General features: G+C 47.0%; 1 protein-coding gene across 1 annotated transcript in view; it reads left to right on the top strand.

Moving 5' to 3' along the window:
- Positions 1-27,206, top strand: part of TTC28 (tetratricopeptide repeat domain 28) — a 411,962-nt gene that overhangs the window by 357,328 nt on the left and 27,428 nt on the right. The window contains exon 12 of the mRNA XM_068989991.1: positions 23,839-23,979. Within this exon, the coding sequence (XP_068846092.1) occupies positions 23,839-23,979 (141 nt within the window). The remainder of the gene's footprint in view (positions 1-23,838; positions 23,980-27,206) is intronic.

The following is a 27,206-nucleotide window of genomic DNA, read 5'->3' as shown; positions in this document are numbered from 1 at the left end:
AAGGAGGCAAATATTAGGCAGAGTTTATTGGTGGGGAGAGATGTGGGTTGTCTAAAGATAGGGTGGGACATTCCAAGGGTGTAGAGTGATGTGAGCTGGGAGCTGGTGATGGCTGCAGGTATGCGCTAGAGGGGAGCCCACTGTGGAACGTTGGTCCCACATCAGGATTGTCACGTGACTTAAAGGGGTCAAGATGGCTAGTCATCGAGTTGGAAGACATTACCCTCTCTGCTCTGTCCTTTGCAACAGCCTTATCTCATCCTTGATTTGCTTCTGACCTCCTCTTCCTTTCATTCGGGCTGAAGACAGGCTCAAACCCTGATTTTAAAATGAAGTCCAAATAACCCATTTGGAACCCCATATTTCAGCCCAGAAGTGTTGGTTTTGCATTGTGTCTGGTGCAGATGGAAGCCAGCTGAAATGGTCCAGAACCCAGGCAGGAATTTAGCACAGCCTAATATTTCCTGTCTTCAAATCAGTCCAAGCTATTCATTGGGAGGCCTCATTTCAGCAAATGGTCTGCTGCCCACAGGACCATCCTGGGATCACCAGGGACTTCCCTTTGGTCCATCTCATCATTCCTTCTCCATTCCTGCCTTTGCCACATTTCTAGTGCCTGTAAGACAGCTGAGGAAACCAGCCTCTTTATTTTCTCTCTGGGAGGGCTGGATACCTAGCATATATGCCCCTGTCTTCTCCTAAATGGGTCCCTGTGCTATTTTCCTAACTCAGATTGTCCCCTTTAAGTGGAAAAAGTACTAAGGGTTTGTATAAGCCTTCCTCTGGGTAAGAAGCATCCAGTTAACATTTACGTTTAAAAGAATTATTTCTTTGTATTCTAAAAACCTTAAAAGCTGAACTGTCTACCAAGAGGCATTACTTTTTTCTCCAAAAGGTACCAGTAAGCACTATCTTCAGGCAAAAGCTGTCTCTCCCAGAAGACCTTGCCTCTTTTTCTCTTAGGGATTTTTTACCCATCCTTCCTTTTCTCATCACTAAAAAATAAAAGAATGTAGCTGCACCAGTCACTGCTTTCCCGGATTGCAGGGCCCCTGGAGTGTGTGCATTCTAGAGCAGGTGATCTGTGAAACACTTCAGGGCTAAGCAGGGAGAGACCATACTTCAGAGTCTCAGGAATTCCATTTAATGGGCAACAGCATTTCTCCATTTATTATTGCTTCATAATTTATGTAATAAAAATAGCTCTGGAGAAATCTCAGCTGTTATTATCCTACGTCTTTGAATTTGGATTTGCTGATATTCCATCCTGAGTCTTAATGATGGAGGCTATTGCATTTTGTTACTTCTCATGATACACATAGTAAACCTTAGATTTAGAGGTGGCAGTTCTCAACCCTATTCTGTCTTAAATGGAAACGACTTTGCTTATTTGGTTTCTCAGCAGCCACTAGCGAGTTACACGTCTTTAAGGTTTTGTTTTTTTGTTTTTTTTAAAAAGCAGACCACCAGCAGAATAATTTGGATCTATGTAGCTTCTGTTCAGATGCCCAGTGGGAAAAGATAGACCCCCCCCCCCCCCGATCCAGAGGGGCAATGGATGAAGCCTCTGTCTCCCACAGCTAAGGCCCAAGCCCCGGTTCTCAAGCCTGACACAGCAGAAGCCATTTCATTCTTTGCATTTCTTTGTGACCAGCATGCCTATCCATTCTCTGCACTCTGTAGATCGTCTTGCTAGCACCAGAAGCTTTTACTCCTGTTCCCACCCTGTTGTAAACCTGGAAACAAATATTTGACTGGCTGAGGAGTGCCGTCTGCATGAGTGCTCTCCCTCTGGGGGCTGCTGCACACAGCGCGCCTGCCTGGCCCTCTCATGCTGCACAGGACATATGACATATTTACGTCTCGTGTAACCATAGAAACCTGTTGTGTCAGAGAAGACTTTATGATTTTGCTGCTCTCCGGAAAGAGGCGAATAAAGCCGCAGGGCAACCTGCCACCCCTTATTTAGTTACTTTGTAATCATTTAGCAATTAAGACTGCAGAACATATTTACTGTAATTTTCACATCTGTAGACATTTTATAGAGTATTGAATATACATAAAGAAATAAAAACACTTGAGACATTATTTTAGAACCACTGTAGCCAACTCAGTTGGTTTGTTTTTTTTTTTTTTTGGTATTACACAATTTGTACTTCATTAATTATTCTAAAAATGGCTGGGTCCTTTTTTTTTTTCCTACTGTAATGTTTCCTTTAGAGAATTCCTGGCATAAGGAATTCTTACATTTTGTTATGCTGGCTATTCAAGAGGGCTATGGAAAGAACCCCAGTTTGGGACTTGGAAAGAATTGGATGTAGTGCCCAGTTTGAATCAGGGCTGTTCTACTTATTGGCTAGGCTTCCTGGGGCAAGTGACAGAATCTCACAGAGCTTTTAGGGGCTTTTGACAAAAACCTATGAAATGAGCATAATAATATCTACCTTGGTAGATGATCATGATGAAGGCAATAACAGGGAAAATACCTGGCATGTAATAAAGGGTCACTCTCTGGCACTGTTATCATTTCTCTTATTCCTAACTGTTGTGTCTTTTGATTTAATGTGAAATGTACCACAAGGACATTCTGAAGCTCACAAAAGCTTGTTTTGTTTAGCGCATATATGGTACTTCATACTTATCAAAGGCTTTACAAATATTTATTAATTATAAAACCCCCAAGGGAGCTGAGGAACACAAATTTCATCTCTTTTCCAATTAATTCTGCACCTTTCCATTTGGCAAATACATGTGTTTCAAGGCTTTTAATAGAGCAAGGAACCCCCTTGGCTCTTTTGTCTATGCCTTGGATTGCTTCAAGGAATTATCCACGGTGTCATGGAAGCTCGAGTTAGCTGCTAGATGGCTTGAGCGACCCCTGCTGGCTGGCTGCAAAATCAGAAGCGCCCAACCAGCCAAAGCTGCACCCTTTTGAGAATTGGCCATGGACTGTGTGGACTATGGGTGGTAGGGTATAATCATGGCTGTGAAGGCATGGAGTTTACTCTTATTGTTACTATTTTCTTTATTATTGTTATTTAAATGGAGGTATTAGAATGCAGGGGACGTTTCCCACCAGCTAATAACCATTTAAGTTGCATTTGGGGGCTTTCACAATTTGACAACAGCTTTTCAAAATCTCGAGCTGGTAAACCCCCTACCGGGTTAATGTGGCAGAAAAAGACGAGAACGACACCAGCCAGAGGCTTTTTGTACAGCGCTATATCGCGGGCATCTGGATAGAGGAGGGGAAACAGATCCTTTTAGAAAATCCAATTAGACAGAAAAGGAAATACACTTTGCTTAGAGGGAAGGGTGGGGGGAACTGGTTCTCCCCTCGAGGTCAAAGACTTCGATATTAACAAAGGAAAATCCTATATCATTTTAACTTGTTTCAGAAAACCAGTGTTTCTCCTCAGGAAACAAACACTGCAAGTGAACTGAAACTGTCCACCCAGAGTTCAGTTGAGACAGTACCAAGCATGCCTATGACATCAGAAATCATCACAGAAGTCACCTGACAGGTCCCCTCAACTTGTCTCGCTGTTTTCATTGAACAGTCTTGACAGAGGATCAAGGGAATAGGGGGTGATTGTAGAAGCGATTTTAGAAGCTTTTAGGGACTATGTACCACAAAGAACTCCCCTCCCGTGGCTTCTGCCCAGCAGTTAGCCATGCCTTGACCTTCTCTGTCCTGCATCTCGGTGCCCAGACCTGTTAAGTAGGCTTGGTTTGGTAGCTTGTGGTGACATTCTTTGTATTCAGTTCAGTTCAGTTCAGTTCAGTCGTGTCCGACTCTTTGCGACCCCATGAATTGCAGCACGCCAGGCCTCCCTGTCCATCAGCAACTCCCGGAGTTCAGCCAGACTCACGTCCATCAAGTCCGTGATGCCATCCAGCCATCTCATCCTCTGTCGTCCCCTTCTTCTCCTGCCCCCAATCCCTCCCAGCATCAGAGTCCTTTCCAATGAGTCAACTCTTCGCATGTGGTGGCCAAAGTACTGGAGTTTCAGCTTTAGCATCAGTCCTTCCAAAGTAATCCCAGGGCTGATCTCCTTCAGAATGGACTGGTTGGATCTCCTTGCAGTCCAAGGAACTCTCAAGAGTCTTCTCCAACACCACAGTTCAAAAGCATCAATTCTTCGGCACTCAGCCTTCTTCACAGTCCAACTCTCACATCCATACATGACCACTGGAAAAACCATAGCCTTGACTAGACGGACTTAGTCGGCAAGGTAATGTCTGTGCTTTTGAATATGCTATCTAGGTTGGTCATAACTTTTCTTCCAAGGAGTAAGCGTCTTTTAATTTCATGGTTGCATTCACCATCTGCAGTGATTTTGGAGCCCCAAAAAATAATGTCTGACACTGTTTCCCCATCTATTTCCAATGAAGTGATGGGACTGGATGCCATGATCTTTGTTTTCTGAATGTTGAGCTTTAAGCCAACTTGTTCACTCTCCTCTTTCACTTTCATCAAGAGGCTTTTTAGTTCCTCTTCACTTTCTGCCATAAGGGTGGTGTCATCTGCATATCTGAGGTTATTGATATTTCTCCCAGCAATCTTGATTCCAGCTTGTGTTTCTTCCAGCCCAGCGTTTCTCATGATATACTCTGCATAGAAGTTAAATAAGCAGGGTCACAATATACAGCCTTGATGTACTCCTTTTCCTATTTGGAACCAGTCTGTTGTTCCATGTCCAGTTCTAACTGTTGCTTCCTGACCTGCATACAGATTTCTCAAGAGGCAGGTCAGGTGGTCTGATATTCCCATCTCTTTCAGAATTTTCCACAGTTTATTGTGATCCACACAGTCAAAGGCTTTGGCGTAGTCAATCAAGCATAAATAGATGTTTTTCTGTAACTCTCTTGCTTTTTCCATGATCCAGCGGATGCTGGCAATTTGATGTCTGGTTCCTCTGCCTTTTCTAAAACCAGCTTGAACATCAGGAAGTTCACGGTTCACATATTGTTGAAGCCTGGCTTGGATAATTTTGAGCATTACTTTACTAGCATGTGAGATGAGTGCAATTGTGTGGTAGTTTGAGCATTCTTTGGCATTGCCTTTCTTTGGGATTGGAATGAAAACTGACCTTTTCCAGTCCTGTGGCCACTGCTGAGTTTTCCAAATTTGCTGGCATATTGAGTGCAGCACTTTCACAGCATCATCTTTCAGGATTTGAAACAGCTCCACTGGAATTCCATCACCTCCACTAGCTTTGTTCGTAGTGATGCTTTCTAAGGCCCATTTGACTTCACATTTCAGGATGTCTGGTTCTAGATGAGTGATCACACCATTGTGATCATCTGGGTCGTGAACATCTTTTTTGTACAGTTCTTCTGTGTATTCTTGCCACCTCTTCTTAATATCTTCTGCTTCTGTTAGTTAGGTCCATACCATTTCTGTCCTTTATTGAGCCCATCTTTGCATGACATGTTCCCTTGGTATCTCTAATTTTCTTGAAGAGATCTCTAGTCTTTCCCATTCTGTTGTTTTCCTCTATTTCTTTGCATTGATCGCTGAAGAAGGCTTTCTTATCTCTTCTTGCTATTCTTTGGAACTCTGCATTCAGATGCTTATATCTTTCCTTTTCTCCTTTGCTTTTCACTTTTCTTCTTTTCACAGCTATTTGTAAAATTTCAAATGCGTGCAGTTTACTTAGATTTAAAGGCTTATAAATGAAACTACCACACAGCCCCTCTGATTTTCCTCATTAAGGGGCCTGTGTTGTATTGAAGTATGCACTGTCATGGTGCCATATCAGGCCTGGGTGCCTTTGGCACAGTTCTGAGGGGCTCTTTCACAGCATCTCACGCAGGCCTAGCTGCAGGGCTCCCTTTGCAAAAACAGACACAGTAGGAGCTTTGCTGTAATACTATCATCATCCTAAACCTCATCTCTTTCCATTTGTTAAAGAGTTCATTTGGCTGTGTAATATAATTTGTGTTAGTGCAGTTGTAGAGAACGAAAATCTTTAAAGACTGACTGGAGCAGCTGCTGAAGGAATGCCCACACTCCACATCCACCTTCCTACATCGGTCCCTCCATGCACACGTGCCCCGAGATGATATGCAGGACGCTCACCATGGGTGCAAATGTTCCCTCCACAGAACTTCTTGGCTTTTAGTGGACAAGGGAAATGGACCTCATGGGGATCTTCAAAAACCATTTTCGTTATAATAGCCTGTTCTCCACAAGACATAGGATCAAATGAAGAGAAAAAAAAAACAAAGCCAGCATGCATGGTGTGTGGGAGGGGCTGCTGCGGAGAGGCTGAGGTCTGGAAGCACCTCTGTGGACTCTGGGCTTCGCACTCCCCACCTGCCTTTAGAAAGTGTCCCTGGATCAGGCAGCTTCTGAGCTCTTGGAGGCTGGGATGGGGGCATGATGAGGCATAGACCTGAGTTTGCGCCCCCTGGCTCCTGAGTCCAGTTCTGCTGCTTAGGGCTGGTTGGACAGGTGCCTGCACTCCTCTGAGTTTCCCTCAGCATCGGCCCGGCACTCAGTTACTGCCTCCTGCTGTGGATGGTAACACATCCCAGCTCTGCTACCCTTTGGACTGGGAACTGGGGCCCCCTGTGGATGAGAATGGATACTCTATTTCAGATGCCTGGGGAAGGGCCAGAGCCACTCCCCTGATAAAACGCTTTGTCTGCACACACTCTCACAGCTACAGCTCTCCGATACACGTTCACCTTGCACAGTGAACACTCACTCCTTCCCTGGCCACCGCACTGTGAACCTCACCACCCTTACACACCACATGACGAAGTGGAGCAGGGCCATTGTGAGCCCTTAGACAGCCTCCAACCAGTGTGAGGCAAAGGATAGTCACCTGGGAGACAGGTGGTGACCAAGATCGGGAGTCTCCCTGGGTCTCCCTGATGTAGGCCTTTGGCTCTTTCTACTTCCCTGGTGACCCAGGGGGTAAAGAATCTGTCTGCAATGCAGAAGATATAAGAGACCCAGGTTTGGTCCCTGCGTCAGGAAGATCCCCTGGAGAAAGGAATGGCTACCCACTCCAGTGTTCTTGCCTGGAGAATTCCATGGTCAGAGGAGCCTAGTAGGTTACAGTCCTTTGGGTCACAAAGAGTCCGACACAACTGAGTGACTAACACTTTCACACACTGTAATACACGGTGTCCATGTTGGTTGAATGGGTCTTTATTGATGTGATGAAGCCAAATCGATAGTAGAGAGGGTTCCAGAGTCACATCGTTAGGAGAGCTCTCCACTGCCAACACTCTCTCAGCGGAGATTTCAAAAATGAGAGACCAAGTAACGGGTCCTTCCTGTCAATTACAGTCTTTTTGTCCTCGTGCACACAGGCTATTGAGCTAGTGGAAGTGAAACCTCCTCATTTGTTTGATCACTGTGTTTACTGAAGGAAGAAAAGCTAGGAAGAGACCCATGTTCCTCCTCCTAAGTAGAGACTAGATAATTCCAGGCTTTGAGATACTCAGGGTTCACAAGTGCTTCTGAGTTAAAACTGTGCAACTGTCTGGATGCAAAAGGCAAGAGGCTTTTTTTCAACAGTGAGACGCTTATTTTAAGAATGCAACTCCAGGGTCGGTTAACAACCAGGGCACCTAACAGAACTTACTGATTTTGTGTGTGTCTTATGTGTAGATTCCTGGCAGTTGAATATAATCATTTGCCTTCAGACCAACAGATTTGTTCTGTAAATAATAACTGTTAGATAATAGTGTAGATTGCAATCTTGAGACGATACAAGGAGAAGTAATTTCTAGAGTGATATAGGGGCTTCCCTGGTGGGGCTCAGATGGTAAAGAATCCACCTGCAATGCGGGAGACCTAAGTTCAATCCCCGAGTCAGAAAGATTCCCCTGGAGAAGGGAAGGGCAACCCACTCCAGTATTCTTGCCTGGAGAATTCCATGGACAGTGGAGCCTGGGGGACCCCAATCCATGGGGTCAAAAAAAGTCAGACACAACTGAGCGACTAACACTCTCACTTTCAGAGGGGTGTAGGGGAACAACAAATTAAACTTCGTTCCATCCTAATACAAGCATTTCCAGTTGAGATGAGTTGGTGACGGTGCCTTTCGCTTTCTGATAAGAAGCAACAGTGCCCCGGGCAGTGTTGACAGTGTGTGCTGCTGCAGGGGTGGCGGGGGCCCCAGGAGTGTGGGTTTGGGCCCCTGGCTCTTCCCTCGGGTCTGCACTTGCTGTGCCTCTGGCTGTTCTGTGCCTCTGCCATACCTCCCTCACTGGGAAGGGCTGCTCGTTCTCATGGCCCTGCCCTCCTGGGTGATGCTGGCACATCTGTCTTTGGTGGCAGCTCACACTCTTCCTTCCCCCTGAACTCTTGCTGGCCTCTCCTCTGTGCCCCACAACATGGAGTGATGCCCAGGCAACTTGAGCAGCTGTGGAACTGGCTCCCTGCACTAAGGTCACACAGGTCTTCAAGGACACCTCTCAACCCTCCTCCTCCCTTCCCCCCACAGCAGTCCTCTCAAAGGTTCACTTCAACCAAAAAGGGGCATTTATAATAAGGTCATGGGGTCAAAGCGTCCCCTGAAACCTGAGGTGAACTTAGAATGGGGAAGGAAAGCTGTGAGGAGCCCTGGGCTGCGCAGGGCAGCCTGGTCCCGCCCCTGCTCAGCCACTCCCTTGTGTGCCTCCTGCCGCCGGCCCTCCCTCCGGTTTGCTCCTTCTCCTCGTCCTGAGTGGGAAGGGCCATCAGAAGCAGCTGCTGTGCTCACACATGGCCTGCAGAGCTGACAACAGCGAGTCACACTTCGCTCTCCCTGGATTTCTCGGCACGGATTCTGGGAAAGGAATCTGATTGGCCCGCCTAGAGCTGGCGTCCACCTCTGGTCCAGTCAGCAGTGGGGGTTGTCAGGTACACACTTGGCAGCAGCAACTCGCCCCTGTGGCCCTGTGGGTCAGGGAGACAGTTTCTACAAGTAGAATCATCATGACCAGGGCAGATGCCCTCAAGTCGTCTGCTGCACCACAGCTTTCTCCCCCGTTGCTTTAAAGCCTTGCCTCAGCGTCTCTGTTCCCCTGGCTCTTCTCCCTTACGAGATGCCACAGAGCAGGACGCTGCTTTTCCACTCCTTTCTTTGCTGTCCCTGAAAGGAAGCCCCAGGCTCTTTCCACCTGAAATTTCACTTATAATCACGATGAAAAAACAGACAGGGACTAGCAAGTAATTCAGATGGAAAAATTTCAGAGGTCTTAGAAGTCTTGAGTTCAGAGTCGCACGTCTTTGGTTTCAGAGACTCTTGCTAAGTGGCTTCTGGGATAAGTGGGTCTTTTCAGCTGTTGGCTAACTAGCTGTGCAAAGCCCAGTGCCCACGGTGCCTGCCCTCTGTGTACCTTTTCATATCTCCAAGACATTCTCTGGCACCCAGCTCTGGACTCCCATAATACAGAGTGCTGGCGCAGTCAGACTGGCCTCGTCATCAGGAAACCCAGAATGAGTGTGTGCAGTGGCAGCAAATGAACTAACTCTTGCCTCAAGTTGGTTTTTTTTTTTTTTTCAGTTATAAAGAGGTCTTGGGACTTCTCTAGTGGTCAGTGGTTAAAAATCCATGTGCCAATGCAGGGAACACAGGTTTGATCCCTGGTCTGGGAACTAAGATCCTACATACTGCAGAACAGCTAAGCCTGTGCACCACAGTTGCTCAGCCCGAGCTTTCGTGCTCTCGAGCTGCAGCTATGAAGCCCAAGTACCCTGGAGCCTGCGCTCCACAAGGGAGGCCACACAAAGAGCAGCCACACTCTGCAACTAGAGTAGCCCCTGCTCGTCACAACTAGAGAAGACGTGTGTGCAACAGTGAAGACCCTGTGCTTCGCGATGAAGACTCATAGATAAATTTTTGTAAAAAATTTAAAAAGAAGTCTTTGCTTTGAAAGAAGGGGCATTTCCTGCCCTTGAGCTGATTCCATCAGCTTGGGACTAGCGGCACCGGAGCTACCACAGCTACCGACCTGTGCTTCCTGCTGCACCAGGAACTGAATGGGGCTTCTCCCCATTGTTTCTACCTTCAAGGTTGCCAGGGGTGGTCTTTGGAAAGTAACTGGTTATCAGTGCAGAAGAGGCCTAGAGATGGGGTAGGGGGATGAAGAAGGAATGAGTTAGCAGAGGGATGCTGAGACATGAATTAAAGTGTGCTTGTGTGATGCTTCAGTCACAGCTGTCAGAGGGATGACAGAGAGTGTGTACTTGGAGAGATCGGGAGGCCATGCTTGCAGATGAAAATCCTCTCTGGAGATCGTGGCCAAGCCCTGTCCCCCAGAACAGGACAGCTTGGGTGCCGCTCCGTGGCACCTGATTCATGGGCCATTTCCATCTCTGGGGAAAGCTGCATGTGAACAGCATTTTGGAGCCTGTTCTGTGACAGCATAATTTGTATTCCCCAGAGCAGAGGAAGGACCAGGCTGCTCAGCCACAGGAGCAGGTGCTGGTAGGGCAGGTGAGCACTGTGGAGAAGCCACCGCCCACCTACTGGGTCCCCCAGCTCACGCTTTCCAGGACTGGCACCACCATCATGCACCTTAGCCCGCATATACTGGCTTTAGCCTTTGCCTTCACTGTTCTCCATAACCAAAATGATCTAAATCTCAACCTTCCACCCAGCCCCATGCAGGAGCCTGGGGCAAGGTCCAGCCAGAACTCTGGCTGCTGGGCAAATGCAAAGTCAGGGGCCTGGAACAAGAATGGAGAACGCTGCCTCCCTTGGAGGTCCAACAGTAGAGAGGGCCAGGGAGGCAAATCTGAGCCAGAATATCCTTAGGCCCAGGGAGCCACCGGGGCGGAGAGGTAGCCCAGGGGGCGGGACAGGCAGGCCGGCCAGGGATCCAGGGCTAGGCCCACTGGACTGGATGTGGGCAGAATAGGGAGAAGGGCATTGGCATGGCGGGCTTCCCCATTCTGGGCAGCCTCCCATCTCCTCTTCCCCGACCTTGCCACCTGGCCCACACCTTTTCTGTCCTTCCAGGCCTCTGGTCCCTCCTTTGCTGAACTGTGGCCACCAGTTTTGTCTGCCAAGCTGGCACTTCTCTGCTCTTCCTTCTGTTTGAGATCATGGCCATCAGAAGAGTGGCCAGAGATTGGCCGTGTGTCCAAGTGCTCCAGGGACTCTCTCTGCACAATCACGGGCTGTTTATCTGTTCATATGCTCATGTTCAGCCTCGATCTCTTTCTCTCTCATCCCCAGTACTTCATTTAATCCCTATACAAATAGATACCACTATGTAATGATTTATTTTTGTGTTTCAGAGATTAGTTTGCCCACCTAGCACTTCCCTGAGCTTGTCAAGGATAGAGGCCGACTTCGTTTGGAGTGATCCAAGCCCCAGCTAAGGGCCCGGCACACACTGGTTGCACAGTGAATTGTTTTGAGGGTTGGTGCGCCTGATGGCCAGATGGATAAATAAATAGCATCGAGGTTTATCTTGCTTTTCTGAATTTCTTTCAGGATTTAGTAATAGCAGGATTTAATTTATGTTTTTTAATGAACATAAGATATGTTTCAGTCAGCATCAAAGCAAGAGCAAGAAATCACCCAGTAGTTTGAACAGGGATAGATAGATACTCTAACAGAGAAGTGAATGAAAAGGAATTGACTAGTAAGAATATTCTAAAGAATATAGGAAGAGCAGATGTAAGGAGCAGTCACTGTCCTGAGGAGGAAGGCCCCACCTCACCCCACCCTCACTGAGGGCTGAGATCTGGGCTTTGTTGGAGAGGCACCGCCATGGCTCACAGCAGAGAAGATGCTGGAAATCCACCCTCAGAATTTGCTGGAACTGTGCTCTCTAGGGTGCTGTGGAAAGCTGTTCACAGGGGGCTGTCCTAGTCCACTACAGAACCACCCAGGGATGGATGCCAGGGGCAGTTGATGGCCACTGGAGGCTGCCAACTGCTGTGTGCTGTGAAAGTAGGCTTGTGGAGAAGGCACCAGAGCTGCAGGAACTGGGCCCTGGAGAAGGCACCCACCCAACAGGAGCCCGCTGAACAAGCACACCAGAAACAGGAGGGCAGAACCCCTTCCTCCTGCCTGTCTCTCTAGTGCTGCCTACTGACAGTGCTGAGAACTGTGCCCACTGACAAAGGAATAATATTTAAAGGGCTGTGATCCGTTATCACAGGGCGGGCAAGGCAGAATGAATCCGGAGCATAGAAGCAATAAATGGATAACTGGCACACTGTGCATTTTATTCTTTTGATGTCATTTCTATAAAATTAATACATGTAAAGATTTGTGTGGCCACCACCATGACCAGGATACAAAATAGTTCTGCAACCCAGAAAACTCCGTGTTTGTATCATCATATCCTATACCTCCCTCTGCCACCATCCCCTAGCAACCACTTATCAGTTCTCTGTCAGCACAGTCTTTTCTTTTGAGAATGTTCCATTAAAAGAATCACACAGTATATAACCTTTTAAAACTAGCTTCTTTCACTCAGCCTCAAGTTTTTGAGTCTTTCAAGTTGCTGACTGTATCAGTAGTCATTCTTCTTTATTACTGAGTGTTCCATTGTATGGATGTGCCATGGTTTGCTTATCCATTCATTTGCTGAAGGACTTCTGAGTTGGTTCTTGTTTGGGGTAGTTATGACTAGAACTGCTATAAATATTCATTGACAGTTTTTATGTCACGTAAATTTCCATTTCTTTAGGGTAAATAGGATAAATAAATTATTTAGGAGTGGAATTTTTGGGTCATATCATAAATATATGTTTCATTTTATAGGAAACTGAAAAGTGTTTTCTGTAATGACTATACCATTTTGTATCCACACCAGCGGTGTATGAGGGTTCCAGTTGATTTGTCTTGCTAGCACTTGATATTGTCAGCATTTTAAAATTTGAGCCGTTCATATAGATGTGTAGTAATATCTTGCCATTTCTCTAATGGCAAAATGACACTGAACATTTCTTCATATGCTTATTAGCCATCCTTTTGTTTTCTTTGGTGAGAAAGAAAACTGTTAGAAGATTATTCAGCTCTCTTGCTCACTTTTCAGATTAAGCTGTATGTTTTTTGTTGTTGAGTTTGAAAGTTCTTTATATATTCTAGATATAAGTCCTTTAACATATACATTGGTTTACAGATGTGTGCTTAGTCACTCAGTCGTGTCTGACTCTTTGCGACCCCATGAGCTGTAGCCTGCCAGGCTCCTCTGTCCATGGGGATTCTCTGGGCAAGAATACTCGAGTGGGTTGCCATGCCTTCCTCCAGGGGATCTTCCCAACCCTGATTGAACCTAGGTCTCCCCCCATTGCAGGTGGATTCTTTACCATCTGAGCCACCAGGGAAGCTGCGATATCTGGTTTACAGAGATTTTCTTGCAATTCATAGCTTGTCTTTTTCTTCTCTTAACAATGTCTTTCACAGAGCAAAAGTTTTTAACTTTTATGACATCAACTTTATCAGTTTTTTTCTTTCTAGATCATGCTGTTGGTGAAATGAATCTGAGAAGTCTGATCACAAAAATTTTCTCCCTTATTTTCTTCTAACAGTCTTATAGTTTTATATTGTTATATTTAGATCTGTGATTCATTTTGTGACTTAGTTTTTCTATAAGGTGTATTATGTAGTCTGAGGTTTATTTTACAAGGTTCATTTCTTTGCATGTGGATGTCCAGTTGTTCCAAAGCCATTTATTGAGAAGACTTCTTCCTCTGTTAAGTCATCTTTGCAATGAACCTTTGTCTGAAGTTAATTGTCCATATTTGAATGGGTCTAGTATTAGACTCTATTCTGTTTCATTGATATAAGCTGTTTCTGTTGTTCAGTCACTTAGTTGTGTCCCTACTGTTTGCCACCCCATGGACTACAGCACGCCAGGCTTCCCTGTCCTTCACTCTCTCTCGGAGTTTGCTCAGACTCATGTCCATTGCATCGGTGATGCTATCCAACCAGCTCATCCTCTGTCACCCCCTTCTCCTCTTGACCTCAGTCTTTCCCGGCATCAGGGTCTTTTCCAATGGTCTCTATGTCTGTCCTTTTAAGATACAACATTATCTTTGTTACTGTGGCTTTATAGCAGGTCTTAAAATCTGGCAGTGCCATTCCTCCAGCTTTATTCTGCTTCTTCAAAATTGCTTTACCTGCTCTAGTTCATTTGTCTTTTTATATAAATTTTAGAATTAACTTCTGTATAGCTATAAAAATGGCTTGATATTTTGATTAGACTTATGTTAAACTTAGAGATTACTTTGGGAATTGAGTCTCAGGATCTGTGAACATGGTTTAGATCTTCTTTATCCATTCATCTGTCAACAGACATTTAGGTTACTTTCATGCCTTGGCTATTGTAAATAATGCTGCTATGAACATTGGAGTGTGTATATCTTTTTGAATTAGAGTTTTCATCTTTTTTTGTATATATGCCCAAGAGTGGGGTTGTTGGATCGCATGGTAACTCTCTTGTTTTTTAAGAAATCTCCATACTTTTCTTCATAGTGGCTGCACTAATTTACATTCCCACCAGCAGTGAAGGAAGATTTCCTTTTCTCCAAACCCTCTTCAGCATTTATTCTTTGTAGACTTTTTGAGGGCTTCCCTGGTGGCTCAGAGGTTAAAGTGTCTGCCTGGAATGTGGGAGACTCAGGTTCGATCCCTGGGTCAAGAAGATCCTCTGGAGAAGGAAATGACAACCCACTCTAGTACTCTTGCCTGGAGAATCCCATGGAGGGAGGAGCCTGGTAGGCTACAGTCCACGGGGTCGCAAAGAGTCGGACATGACTGATGGTCATCCTGACCAGTATGAGGTGACCCTTCATTATAGTTTTGATTTGCATTTCTCTAATAATCAATGACATTGAACATCTTTTTGTGTGCCTCTTGGCGATCTCGTATATCTTCTTTGGAGAAATGTCTTCTTAGCTCTCCTGCTCAGTTTTTGGTTGGGTTACTGTGTTATTTTTTTATATTGAGCTGTATGAACTGTTTGTTTATTTTGGAAATTAAGCCCTTGTTGGTTACATCACCTGTAAATATTTTCTCCTGGTCCATAGGTTGTTTTTTCATTTTATTTCTGGTTTCCTTTCCTGTGCAAAAGCTTGTAAGTTTGATTATGTCCCATTTGTGTATTTTTGCTTTTATTTCTTTTACCTTGAGAGACTGACCTAAGAAAACATTGCTACAATTGTTGTTAGTGTTTTGCATATATTCTCTTCTAGAAGTTTAATGATGTCATGTTTTATATGTAAATCTCTAATCTATTTTGAGTTTATTTTTGTGTATGGTGTGAGGGAAAGTTCTAACTGTTTTGATTTACATGCAGTTGTCCAGCTTTCCCAATACTACTTCCTATCTTTTCTCCATTGTATATTTTTACCTCCTTTGTCTAAGATTAACTGACCATAAATGTATGGGTTTATTTCTGGGCTCTCAGTTCTGTTCCATTGATCCATATATCTGTTTTTGTGCCAATACCACACTGTTTTGAATTCTGTAGCTGTGCAGTATTGTCTGAAGTCCAAGAAGGTTATGCCTCCACTTTTGTTCTTTTCCTTCAGGATTGCTTTAGCAATTCTGGGTCTTTTGCTATTCCATATAAAATTTAAGATTATTTGTTCTAGTTCTGTGAAAAATGTCATGAGATAGTTTGATAGGGATCACATTAAATTTTTAAATTATTTTGGGTGGTATGGCCATTTTAACAATATTAATTCTTCCAGTCCTAGAGTGTGGGATATCTTTACATTTCTTTGAATCATCTTCAGTTCCTTTATCAGTGTCTCATAGTTCTCAGCATATATGTCTTTTATCTCCTTGGTCAGGTTTATTCCTAGGTGTGGTTTTTTTTTTTTTTTTGATACAATTTTAAAAGGGATTTTTTCTTTGTCTTTCTGATATTTCATCATTAGTGTAGAGAACTGCAACAGAGTTCTGTATGTTACTCTTGTGTCCTGCTACCCTGCAGAATTTGTTTATTCGTTTTAGTAGTTGTTGTGTGGAGTCTTCAGGAGTTTCTGTCTAGAGCATCACATCATCTGCATATGATGACAGTTTTTCCTCTTCCCTTCATTTTTATTTCTTTTTTATTTCTTTTTACTTCCAATTTAAGGTTGAACGTAAGTGGTGAGAGTGGGCATCCTTGTCTCGTTCCAGATTTTAGTGGGAAGGTGTTCAGCTTCTCACTGTTTACTGTTACATTGGCTGTTGATTTGTCATAAATAGCTTTTATTATGTTGAGATATATTTCCTCATGGTCATATGGTTTTTGTCTTTTATTGTTGTGGTAGTATATCACATTGATTTGCATATGTTGAATCATCCTTGTGACCTTGGAATGACCTAGCTTGATCATGGTGTATGATCCTTTTATGTGTTGTTGTATTTGGTGTGCTAATATTGTGTTGAGGATTTTTGCATCAATATTCATCAAAGATATTGGCTTGTAATTTTCTTTTCTGGTAGTGTTGGTTTTAGTATCAGGGTGATTGTGGCTTCATAGAATGACTTTGGGAGTGTTCCCTCCTCTTCAGTCTTGTAGAAGAGTTTGAGAAAGATTGGTGTAAGTTATTTATATATTTAGTGGAATTCTCCTGTGAAACCATCCAGTCTTGGACTTTGGTTTGCAGTGAGATTTAAAAAAAATTTATTACAGGGGTTGGTCCAGTCAGATGATCTATTTCCTGATTTACTTTTGGTAGGCTGCACATTCCTAGAAGTTTGTCCATTCCTTTTAGACTGTCCAATTTGTTGGCATGTAATTCTTCACAGTACTCTCTTCTTTTTTTGTATTTCTGAAGTATCTGTTGTTATTTCTCCTCTTTCATTTTTTATTTCGCTTATTGGGTCCTTGCTCTTTTCTTCTTGGTGAGCCTGGCCAGAGGTTTGTCAATTTTGTCTATCCTTTCAAAAATCAGCTCTTGGTTTTATTGATTTTTTTAATTGTTATTTTGTCTCTTTTATTTCCTTGATGGTTTTTATTATTTCTTTCCTTCTGCTGACTTTATGTTGTTTGTTCTTCTTTTTCTGTTTCTTTCAGGTGGAAGGTCAAGTTGTTTATCTGAGATTTTCTTGTTTCTGAGGAAGGCCTGTATTGCTGTGGACTTCCTTCTTATTCTGTTTCTCTCTCTTTCAGCTGGTAGGCTAGGTTGTTTATCTGGGTTTTCCTTGCTCTGAGGAAGGCCTGTATTGCTGTGGACTTCCTTCTTAGAACTGCTTTTGCTGCATCACATAGGTTTTGTATGGTTATGTTTTTATTGTCATTGTCTTGAGGTGTTTTTTAATTTCCTCTTTGATTTCATTACTGACTGGTTTTTTAGTAACATGTTGTTTAGTTTCCATATGATGATTTTTTTCTTACTTTTGTCTTTTCTTTCCATGTAGTTTCATGCTACAGAGGTCACAAAATAGTGTTGAAATAATTCTATCCTCTTAAATTTGTTGAAGCTTGTTTTGTGTCCCATTGTGTGGTCTACCATAGAAGATGTTCCAGGTATGCTTGAAAATAATGTGTATTCTGAGCTTTTGGATGTAATATCTGAAAATATCAACTAAGTCTAACTGTTCTGTTGTGTCATTTAGGATCTCTGTTGCCTTACTGGTTTTCTGTCTGGAAGATCTGTCCATTGATGTCAGTGAGGTGTTAAAGTCTCCTATTATTATTATATTCCCATTGCTTTCTCCCTTTGGGTCTGTTAGTATTTGTTTTATGCACTTAGGCACTCCTATTTTGGGAACATATATGTTAATGGGTGTAATATTCTCTTCTTGTATCAATCTTTTTATTGTATAGTGTCCTTTGTCTTTCCTTACCACTTTTGTGTGACATGAGTACTGGTGTGTCCACCTTCTTGTCATTTCAGCCCCCTGCAGCACCTGTTATGAAAGTTTCAGCTGCATGGCCTCTTTGCTGTGCGTGTGGGCGTCTCTTATTGTGGAGCACAGGCTCTAGAGCACTTGGGCTTCTTTAGCCGCAGCATGTGGCCTCTCTAATTGCAGCATGCAAGCTTAGTTGTCCCATGGCATGTGGGATCTTAGTTCCCTGATGAGGGATCTTACTCACGCCCCCTGCATTGGAAGGTGAGTTCTTAACCACTGGACCACCAGGAAAGTTCTTTTTTAATATAAGCATTTAGGGCTATAAATGTATCTCTAAGTCTTTATTTATGTCTCACAAATTTTATGTTGTACTTAGAGTTGTGTTCAGCTCAAAATATTTTCCCAATTTCACTTAAGACTTCTTGTATAAGTTATTTAGAAGTGAGTTGTTCAGTTTCCAAGAGTTTGGAAACTTTCCTGTTGTTTTTTTACCTTCAAATCTAAATCCATGGTGGGTGAAGAGCTTGTTTTGCATGATTTCAATTTTTAAAAAACTATTAAGGTTTGTTTTATGACTGAGGTTATGGTCTATCTTGGGGAATACTCGCTATGAATTTGACAAGAATATGTATTGAACTTTTGTTGAGTGGAGTTTTCTCTGAATGTCAGTGATATTCAGTTAGTTGATGGTATTGTTAAGTTCTTCTGTATCTTATTGATTTTCTGTGTACCAATTCTGTCAACTACTGAGAAAAGAGCATTGAAGTCTCAATTTATGCACTTTGCTTTTCAGTTCTGTCACTTTTTGCATCGTATTTTGAAGCTCTGTTGAAAGGTGAAAACACATTTGGAACCGTTGTGTGTTCCTGATGAATTGGCCCTTTTATCATTGTGTAACGTCCCTCTTTATCCCTGGTAATTTTCTTTGCTTTGAAGTCTACTTGTATACAAGTCTACTTGTTAACCACTCCAGCTTTGTTTTGGAATAATATTTGCATGGTCCATCTCTTTGCCTTTTACTTTACTCCTTCTAATATCATTATATTTGAGGAGACTTTCTTATAGAAGCATTTAATTAGATTATTTTTAAATTCCGTTCTGTCAGCTTCTATATTTAGACCATTTATGTTTAATATAATTATTGATATGTGTGGGTTTATGTATGTCGTATCAATATTTGAATATTTGTTTTCTGTTGGCTCTTTGTTTTTTATTCCTCTATTTCCCCATTCCTGCCTTATTTTGGAGTTTTGAACTTTTTAAAAATTCATTTTCATTTATCTGTTATGTCTTTGACTATGTCTCTTTTGTAACTTTTAAAATAATTATTCTAGAGGTCATAATACATATATACTTTTTATAGTTTCCAGTTTACTTGCTGTTGATACTTCATTAATTTGAATGAAATGTGAAAGTCTTATCACCATAAGGGAACCCCGCCCCCATCTTGCATTTGTCTTCTTATATACTACATCTACTAATGTGAAAACTCCAGGAGACGGTGTGAGGAAGAGGATAGTCTATTATATTTACTCAGACATTTGATATTATATTACTCTCCCTTCTTTCTTGATGTTCCTGATGCCTTCTTATGTCATTTTTCTTCTTCCATTAGTGATTATTTTAGAGTAGGTCAATTGACAGGATTGTTTGTGGCCTGGAACATGAGAACAGACATGAGAGAATAAGAAAATTGGGGGATTTTCTCTGGTCTCTCTGAGCTGGAAATAGAGAGCTTCTCCTGGAGCTCTCTGTTCATGCCGATGCCCACTTCTGCAGAGAAGTGGGGCTACAGAGAAGGGGGAGCTGCAGAGAGGCCTGTCTGATGGATTCTACAGAGACAAAGAATGTGAAGTTCAGTTGTGATTTGGTGCCATTTTGAATTCTGGTCTTCTTCCCACATTTGCCTGATATTAACTCTTCATGTTCCTCAGATATCCTATTCCGTGCGGTCCAGACAGAGTGTGTAGTTCCATTCATTCAGCAAGATGGAGTGTTATGTGCTTACTCCATTTTACCTGGAACTAGAACCTGGCATAGCAGAATATAACAAATATTTAATAATATTTATTGGGTAAATAAATGAATGAGCTATCAAACAATTGGTCCCAAGCTCTGTCTTCAGCACCAGACTTGAATTTCTAAGTCTCCAGCCCTTTTGGAATGAAGACCATCTAAATAATAGTCAGTATCTGCACACTTGGCATCACCAGCACAGAGTCCTGTCTGCATGTTCAGCACGTCTGCCACTGAAGGCCACCTCCTAATTGCAGTTTCTTCATTTGCCACCACTGGCCCATCTGCTATAAATCAACGGCTAGTTGTCTTTTATCCTTTTCCTTCAATGAGTTTCAGGCAAATAAGTTCTCTTTTTGGTAATATTTTCCTGATAGTTCTTACTTTCTTACTCTCCACCTTACCACCCTAGTTTACACGTCTAGACTCATGAGTTAAGTTGGCCTAACCACAGGACAAGCAGAACCATTGTTGGTGACAGTAGAGAGCAAATCATGAGGAGGAACCAGGAACATGGGGTCACAGCCAGGAATGTCCATTTATAGGGAGACGGGATTCGGGGGAGGAGGGCGCTGCTACCCAGATCTCCAAGCCTGAGGGCTGTGGAAAGCTTGCCTCACTTGGCGTGTTGAGACCCAGGCACATTGATGTGTTAACACAATAGTGACTCCTGAGAATGGGGCTCCTAGTGGGTGTCAGGGGCCAACAGTCTCCTTCGGGCTTGGCCCTGGGGCCTTCAGGGCTGCTTCTGAGCAGTGCTACTAAAAGCCACCTGACTTTCTCTCTCCTCGTGTAGTCCATGTTCTCCACTCTGAGCCAGTTGACTACCTCTCAGACAACTGCCCTGAGCCCACCAGAAGCCTGGACTGACAGCTCTCCACTGCCTTCCAGGTTCAAGGCCCTCCATCTCTCTCTCCTTCCTCTCTGCCACTCTTACCATCTCCTCCAGCTCACCAGGGCTAGTCCCTGGGCCCCAGAGAGCCCCCCACTCTCTTACCTCCATGCCTTCTCATACCATTCCATCCCCTGATTCCCACACACCACCCCAGTCCCTTCCTGTCTAAGCTGTCCTTCCAGTGCCTCTCAGATGCCGCCGATTCCAGAGGGCTCTCGCACCCTCCCTTTCTTGACTCCAGGCTGACACCCTCCTGCCTCCTTAACCTACCTTAGCCAGTGGTCACTGGTCATACTGGATGTATTGTATCTTGAAGGCATGTTACTGTCTTCTGTTTGGCCTCTGTGGCTCTTGGATGTAGGTCTCGGTTAGTAATCCTTGTTGGATCAAAGTGAATGGAACCAGACCAGCTGCTGTGCCGTCTCTAGAAAGTCTCTTAGAGAGATGAGAGGGCTGTGATTGTGATATGACAACCGCTGATGGCAAGGCACTCGGGCTCCCTGCCGTAGGGATGAGGCTCGCTTTGTAAATGGGAGATTCCCTTATCTGTGACATCACCTGTTTGTTTTTCCCTTTGGTGTTAATACTCTGAAGGGTCAGGAGACAGGAAACAGCCGCATTAAGCATGAGATTCTGAGGGCTCTGTCCGCAGCCGACAGTGAGAGCCGAGCTGCAAGGTATAGAGGCTGATACCAGTTCAGCCAGTTCTTCTCCCCTTTGCAAGCACCAAATGACAAGCAGATTTCTCAGCTCCAAGCAGGCCGTCATGTTCAGATGATAAATGTGTCCCTAGACAGAAGAGCTTGTTGAGTGATATTTACCAGGGTCTCCATGAAGGGCCCTGAGCTCCCAAGGGAGCATTTTCAGCCTTCAGCTGCTGCCCTGGTCGGCTGACAACCGTGGGGTGGCAAGAGGAATAAAGCTGGGTGGAGGCACGGTGATTTGTTTAGGTGCTTGGAAGTTTCCTGGTTCCTCTTGTTTCCTGTCTTCATTCCCTCCCTCCCCTGTCAAATCCCAGCAGGGAGAGATGGACTGTGTGAGAGGCTTGGAACCTCAGAGGGGGAGGGGCGGGAGTCAGGCCTGGCTCCGCCGCTGAGTGCTCCTGGGCTAGCTCCTCAGCTTCTCCAGACCTAGAGGAGATGACGAGAGCTGCCTCACAGGCTTGCTGTACAGATGAAATCACACCTGGCTAGAAATACCCTGCATGTTGTAAGATGCTCCCCAGTGTTGGCATCATTTGGCTGTTCTTCCTTGTACACCTGCTGTGTGCCAGGCACTGCTGGGTTTGAAGGGCGGGTTCAGTTGTGGGCGCCAGGAAGAAGTTGGGCTAGTAATGCCTTGATCAGCCATTGGTGTGGTTCTGGGACGAAGGAGAGTAGCTGGCTCTGAGATCACACTTCTTTGCTGTCCCTGAAGGCTGTCCATCTCCCAGCACTTCTCTGGGGCTCAGCTCCTGGGATCCCCGCCCAGTGGTGGGGCATTGGTGTGACCTTCTCCAAGGAGCATGGCTGAGTAGGGCTCCGGTGCCTCGTGCCAGGCTCTCCAGAGAGACATTACCGACAGGGCATCAGGCACACGGGCTTTGTTGTGGGGAATTGGCTCACACGGTTCTGAAGGCTGAGACGCCCCAGGTCTGTTGTTGGTGAGCCAGAGACGGAGAGCCGGTGGTGTCCACATCTGAGGTGGGAAGCACCACACCCCAGCTCCAGGGGAGTGGGCGGGGAGGCCTCTCTCACTCCCTCTTCTCCTCCGGTTCAGATGCTCAGTGGATTGGACAGGGCCCACCGGCCTGGGAAGGGCAGTTTGCTTTCCTCAGTCTAGATTCCAATGTTAATCTCACCCGGAAATGCCCTCGCAGCCTCATTACCCAAAGTGATGCTGGGCCAGGCACCCCGGCCAGGCCCGCTCAAGTTGACACATAAAATGGACCCTCTCATCAGGGCTGACGCTCACGCAGAGCCTTCAGGTTCACTAAGTGGCGTCACGTGCTGCATCTCGGCCCCAGGACGCCCCGGGGGGGAGTCATCCATTCTCTGTCCTGTGGTCCTGACGCCAGGGGCTCACCAGCCTGGCTGTTCGAGGCAGGCCATGCTCAGCTTCAGCCTGAGTCTCGGTGTGCCGAGCCTCTTCTCTGGCAGCAGGTCTGTCCCTTCCCAGGTGCCACGTCTCCTGCACACGAGCAGCTTGCGTGGCTGGTCCGTGAGTCTGTCCTGTGCCTCCAGGGCTCTCTACCCCTCCACACGCTCCTTCGGCAGCAGGAGCTTTACACACAGTTGCCGTGCGGGCCGGGGGTCGCTTCTGCATTTCCAGAGTCTGGGAGCAATGGGCGCTGAAGGAAGGTGGGGCTCCACACATGGAGCGGCCTTTGCTGAGCCCCCAGCGCGGTGGCCAGGGTCGCGGTGGGGACCAGGGGCGGCCAGCACTCCCTCTGCATGTCTGCGGCTGCTTGAGCTGCCTCTTTTGGCCTCTCACACGTTTAATATGCCCTCTGTTATTTTAATCAGGCTGGTGAATCAAGGCACTCCTGAGTATTTCTGTTTATTTAAAACCCATTCTGAGATGTTCTTCCACAGTCTGTCATAGGGGAAATACGAATTTAGTAATTCAAAACTTATAACATCTTCATGTTGACCTTGGAATGGGCTTCAATCAGCCGCGTTTCTCAAGCCTACATTTCAAACAGTCCCCCTCTGCCTGGCCTTGCAGCCACTCTTGGGCATGTCTGTCTCCTCGTCTGGAAAAGTGCCTTTAGGGACTGTGCATCCCCCGCCTGGTATGGTGCCTGGCACAGGCAAGTGCTTAGTTACTGGTTCCGAGCTGGAATGGACCAGAGCTCCTGCCACTCTGCGCACTTGCCCAAGCCCTGTGCTGGTGGAGTGCCCGCCGGCCGGCAGGACACAGCAAGTGGTGCCATTCGTTCAGCAAGGAGCGACTCTGCACCCTGTCCATGTGGGGCACACGCTGGACACAGGCAGTGCACCCCGGGCACTGGCACAACCCCTTCCTGAAGAGGGTTTGCAGCCAGGGGCTAGTGCTGGACATGAGCAGGCGGACTGCTGGGAGCAGGAAGGGACTCGGGAGGAGCCGGGCCACGCTGGAGCTGATGGACGGGGCCTCGGAGCAGGCCTGCAGCACTCGGCGCCTTTCTCTGCTGTTTTCCCGCAGGGCCTGTGCCAGCAGCGAGACCGAGAGTGAAGCCGGAGACATCATGGACCAGCAGTTCGAGGAGATGAACAACAGGCTCAACTCTGTCACTGACCCCACTGGCTTTCTTCGGATGGTTCGTCGCAACAACCTCTTTAACAGGTGCGTGTGGCCCTGCCTTCCAGGCAGTGCAGCTTCCGTGACCTTCCAGCTGCATGGGCTCTGGTGGGATGGCGGTCTGCAGGGGCGAGCGCGGTGCTCTGGCCCTTGGGGTCACAGCAGCCCCTCCAGGTCAGGGGAGGAAGTGTGGCAGGCCTGATGTGACCGTCCACTGTGGCTGGGTGGGAGGCCCAGGGGACAGTCGGCTGGTCCCTCCCATGGCCTCGGGGCTGATCTCCCAGATGTCAGGAGAGGCCGCACAGGGCTGTGCCACACACTTTCTCCCTGGCCAGCTTTTGCCTATAGCTCATGGCCAGGCCCCTGTGCGGACCTCTCTGGCCTCAGGTTGAGGAGGCCAGATGAGCAGATGCCAGCATTGCTGGGGAGGAGCCCGTCCACACCTGGGCCTGTCTCCACTACTTGACCATAGGCCTCAGTGGCACTGAGATGAGCCAAGGTTGAAATTGCCAACTGGTGTGCCCCTGCGTCTTTTCACCGGGGGTGCAAGCCGAGCTGTGTCCAGATGAACAGGGGAGGCGGTTGGGGTTAAGGAGCACTTCTTCCGCTGTCACTGGTTGGCAACACCTGGGAGTCACATTTGGAGAGACCTTTCCAGAAAGACACCCTGGGCGCTGAGGCGTCCACCTCTGAGGGTGGTAGGGGGAGCGGGGGCGCGGGAGGGAGTGGCCGTTGTGGGCGGGGCCGTCACGCCCCGGGTGCTCCTGCTCCAGGCCCTGGTTTCCTCCCATTATTGTGCTGTCAGGGTGACAAACGTGTGTTTACTTTCCCAGGGGTGAGTCAGATGGGGTGGCAGCCAGGAGCCAGGGCTGAAGAGACTGGCATTTGGTTGTCAGGAGGCCAAAACCCCAGGCTGGTTCACTCCCAGTTTCCTCTGCAGCCCTGCCCCCTTCGCAGGTGTCCCTCGTGGCTCTAATTTCTTGGAAGGGACAGGACCAGGCACGAGGAGGTGTGGGGCTGAGGCTGGCTCCATCCTCAGCCTCAGCTCCTCGGGCTCTGGGGCGGGCAATCTCGGCTCTGCCAGTGCTGCGATCCCTGGTTGTAAACTAGGGTGTGAAGAGCGCAGGGCTCGGGTCTGGCCTTGTCGCCTGTCAGCTATGGGACCTGCGGCAGGTGACTTCACCACTGTCAGCCTTTTCCTCGTCACTGAAGTGGAAACAAGCTCCCTACTTTGCAGGGTCCCCTTAACATGGAATCACAACAGCTAATGTATGAACAGCACACGCTAGTCTTTGGAGTGTGCAGAAAGCCCATAGGTGTGCTGACTTTCTGCTGTCTTGAGTGAAGTGGGAAGGACACTGGTAAACTTGGATTCTCCCGATGACGTGGGTGGATAAACTCTGGAAGGGATGAAATGTGCATGTACCTGTGCAGCAGCTATTGGCCGCCCCGAGTTGCGGCCTCACCCGCCCTTTCTCTTCCCGTCCTTCCTCGGGTCGTTTGTGTGAGAGTGCACACGCAAGAGGCCGCTGTCAGGCATCCGCGGCCGACCTGATCTCAGGCACGCCTGCAGTCAGGAGCCCCTCCTCCAGGGCCTTGGGCACTAGGCAAGGAAGGGGTCAAACCAGGTGTACCCAGGGTCCTAGCTCATCATCTCGGGATAAGAAGGGCTATGAATTTTGTATCATGGAGTTGCTTGTTTTGAGAAAACATTCGTTGTCACTCCGAGCAGCTCTGAGGTAGGTCCAGTGAGCCCAGGACCATGGGTTAGCTCACTAAACATAAACAATGCGGTCAGTGCCTGCGGCCAGGCCGAGGACAGGCCAGCCTGAGGCTGGGAGGCGCCACCAGGCCTGCAGTGCAGGAATCTGGCTTCACTGCCCGGCTGCTCTCTGCCCGGCTCCCTCGTCAGGCCTGACCTGCCTCAAGCCTCGAGCCTGCCATCAGGAAGACGCTGGCAATGGAAATCCTGCACCTCTCTGCGCGCCTTTCCAGTCCTGACCTCCTAGAGGCTTCTGAGGGCAGTTCCGAGAAGAGAAACAGTCTGTTCTTTCAGCTTTGGTGCCGCATGCCACAGGCCTCTGCTGCCAACCACAGGCCCAGGAAGTGGGGTGCTGGCCTCCGTCCGTCCTAGCGACCCACAGAAGTAGAGGTATCCTGGTTAGGATGGCGCGGGCCTTGCTACCTTCTAGCCCAGCCATGGCTGTAGCAGATGAGGGGCACACAGGCCAGGAGGGTGCAGACCTGCCGCCCAGCAGGTGCAGGACTCTGTGTCCGGTCCCACCTCCCCACTGCCCTGACCTCGTGGGGTCCCCGCAGGCCTTTCTCTCTGCCCCTTCATGACCAGGAGGTGGGGCTGGTGTGTCACTGGCTGGGATTGCTGAGAAGTGGCTTTTCTGCAGACCCCAATACTGTGGGGGCTTGCAGAGTGCTGTCCCCGAGCCCAAGGTGGTGAGGTGGCAGCAGCCGTGTGTATAAGCAGCGCCAGGTCCCTGCTGCAGGGCCCTCCAGCTCTGTGATTCATGGGCTGCTGGCCCTGTTGTTCTGGGTGGTTTGCTGGACTGGTTGGGGATGAGGCTGCCACGGCAGACGCCAGTCAGCTGAGACTTGGCCTTAGAATTCTCCCCCTCCCCTCCACACACTGCACAGCTTGGTCTTTGTTCTTGAGGTCACCACAACCACTATTTTTCTTCTTGCCTCTGCACTTTGGCAGAAAACACAGTGGCGTGTTGAGCCCAGAGCAGGCACTGCTAGTGAGGAAAAGCAAGGAGTCTTCTCTCATTCAGTACCTGACCTTGGGGTGCCCCCCTGGGCAGAGCAGCAGCGCCCAAAGGGGCCTCTGCCCCTCGTCTTGCAGAACGCTTGAGAAGTCATGCTGAAGGCTGGAACGCCAGTGCACATGTGTGTGTATGCATGTGTGAGTGTCTGAACCCAGGGGCAGTCAGCAGATCACTTTTATTGCGGAAAAGAGGAAGCGGAATGGGATATGCTGTCAGCTGCTCTGGGATTCTGGGTCGCAGGCCGTTCCCTGGCCTTGCAGGTGCACCCAGCCAGGACCTATTAGGGCCAAGATCCCAGAAGGGTTCTGACCACTCTTGCCACTGTCTTTGCTCTTTCCCCTTCTGGCAGTGTGTGTGATGGGAGGTAGGAAGAACTTTCTTATTGCTCAGATGTCAGTGGTTGGAACCCAAGCAGAGAGCAACAATGTGTCGAGGTTCTCCCTTCTAGAGAGGGGCCACATGGGGCCAGAGCCCTCCCTCAGCTCTGCAACC

This window comes from Capricornis sumatraensis, chromosome 17, assembly GCF_032405125.1.
Source record: "Capricornis sumatraensis isolate serow.1 chromosome 17, serow.2, whole genome shotgun sequence".
In the NCBI taxonomy this organism is placed as follows: domain Eukaryota; kingdom Metazoa; phylum Chordata; class Mammalia; order Artiodactyla; family Bovidae; genus Capricornis; species Capricornis sumatraensis.
Note: the sequence above shows the minus strand (reverse complement) of the source record. Positions and strands in the feature narration are given on the sequence as shown.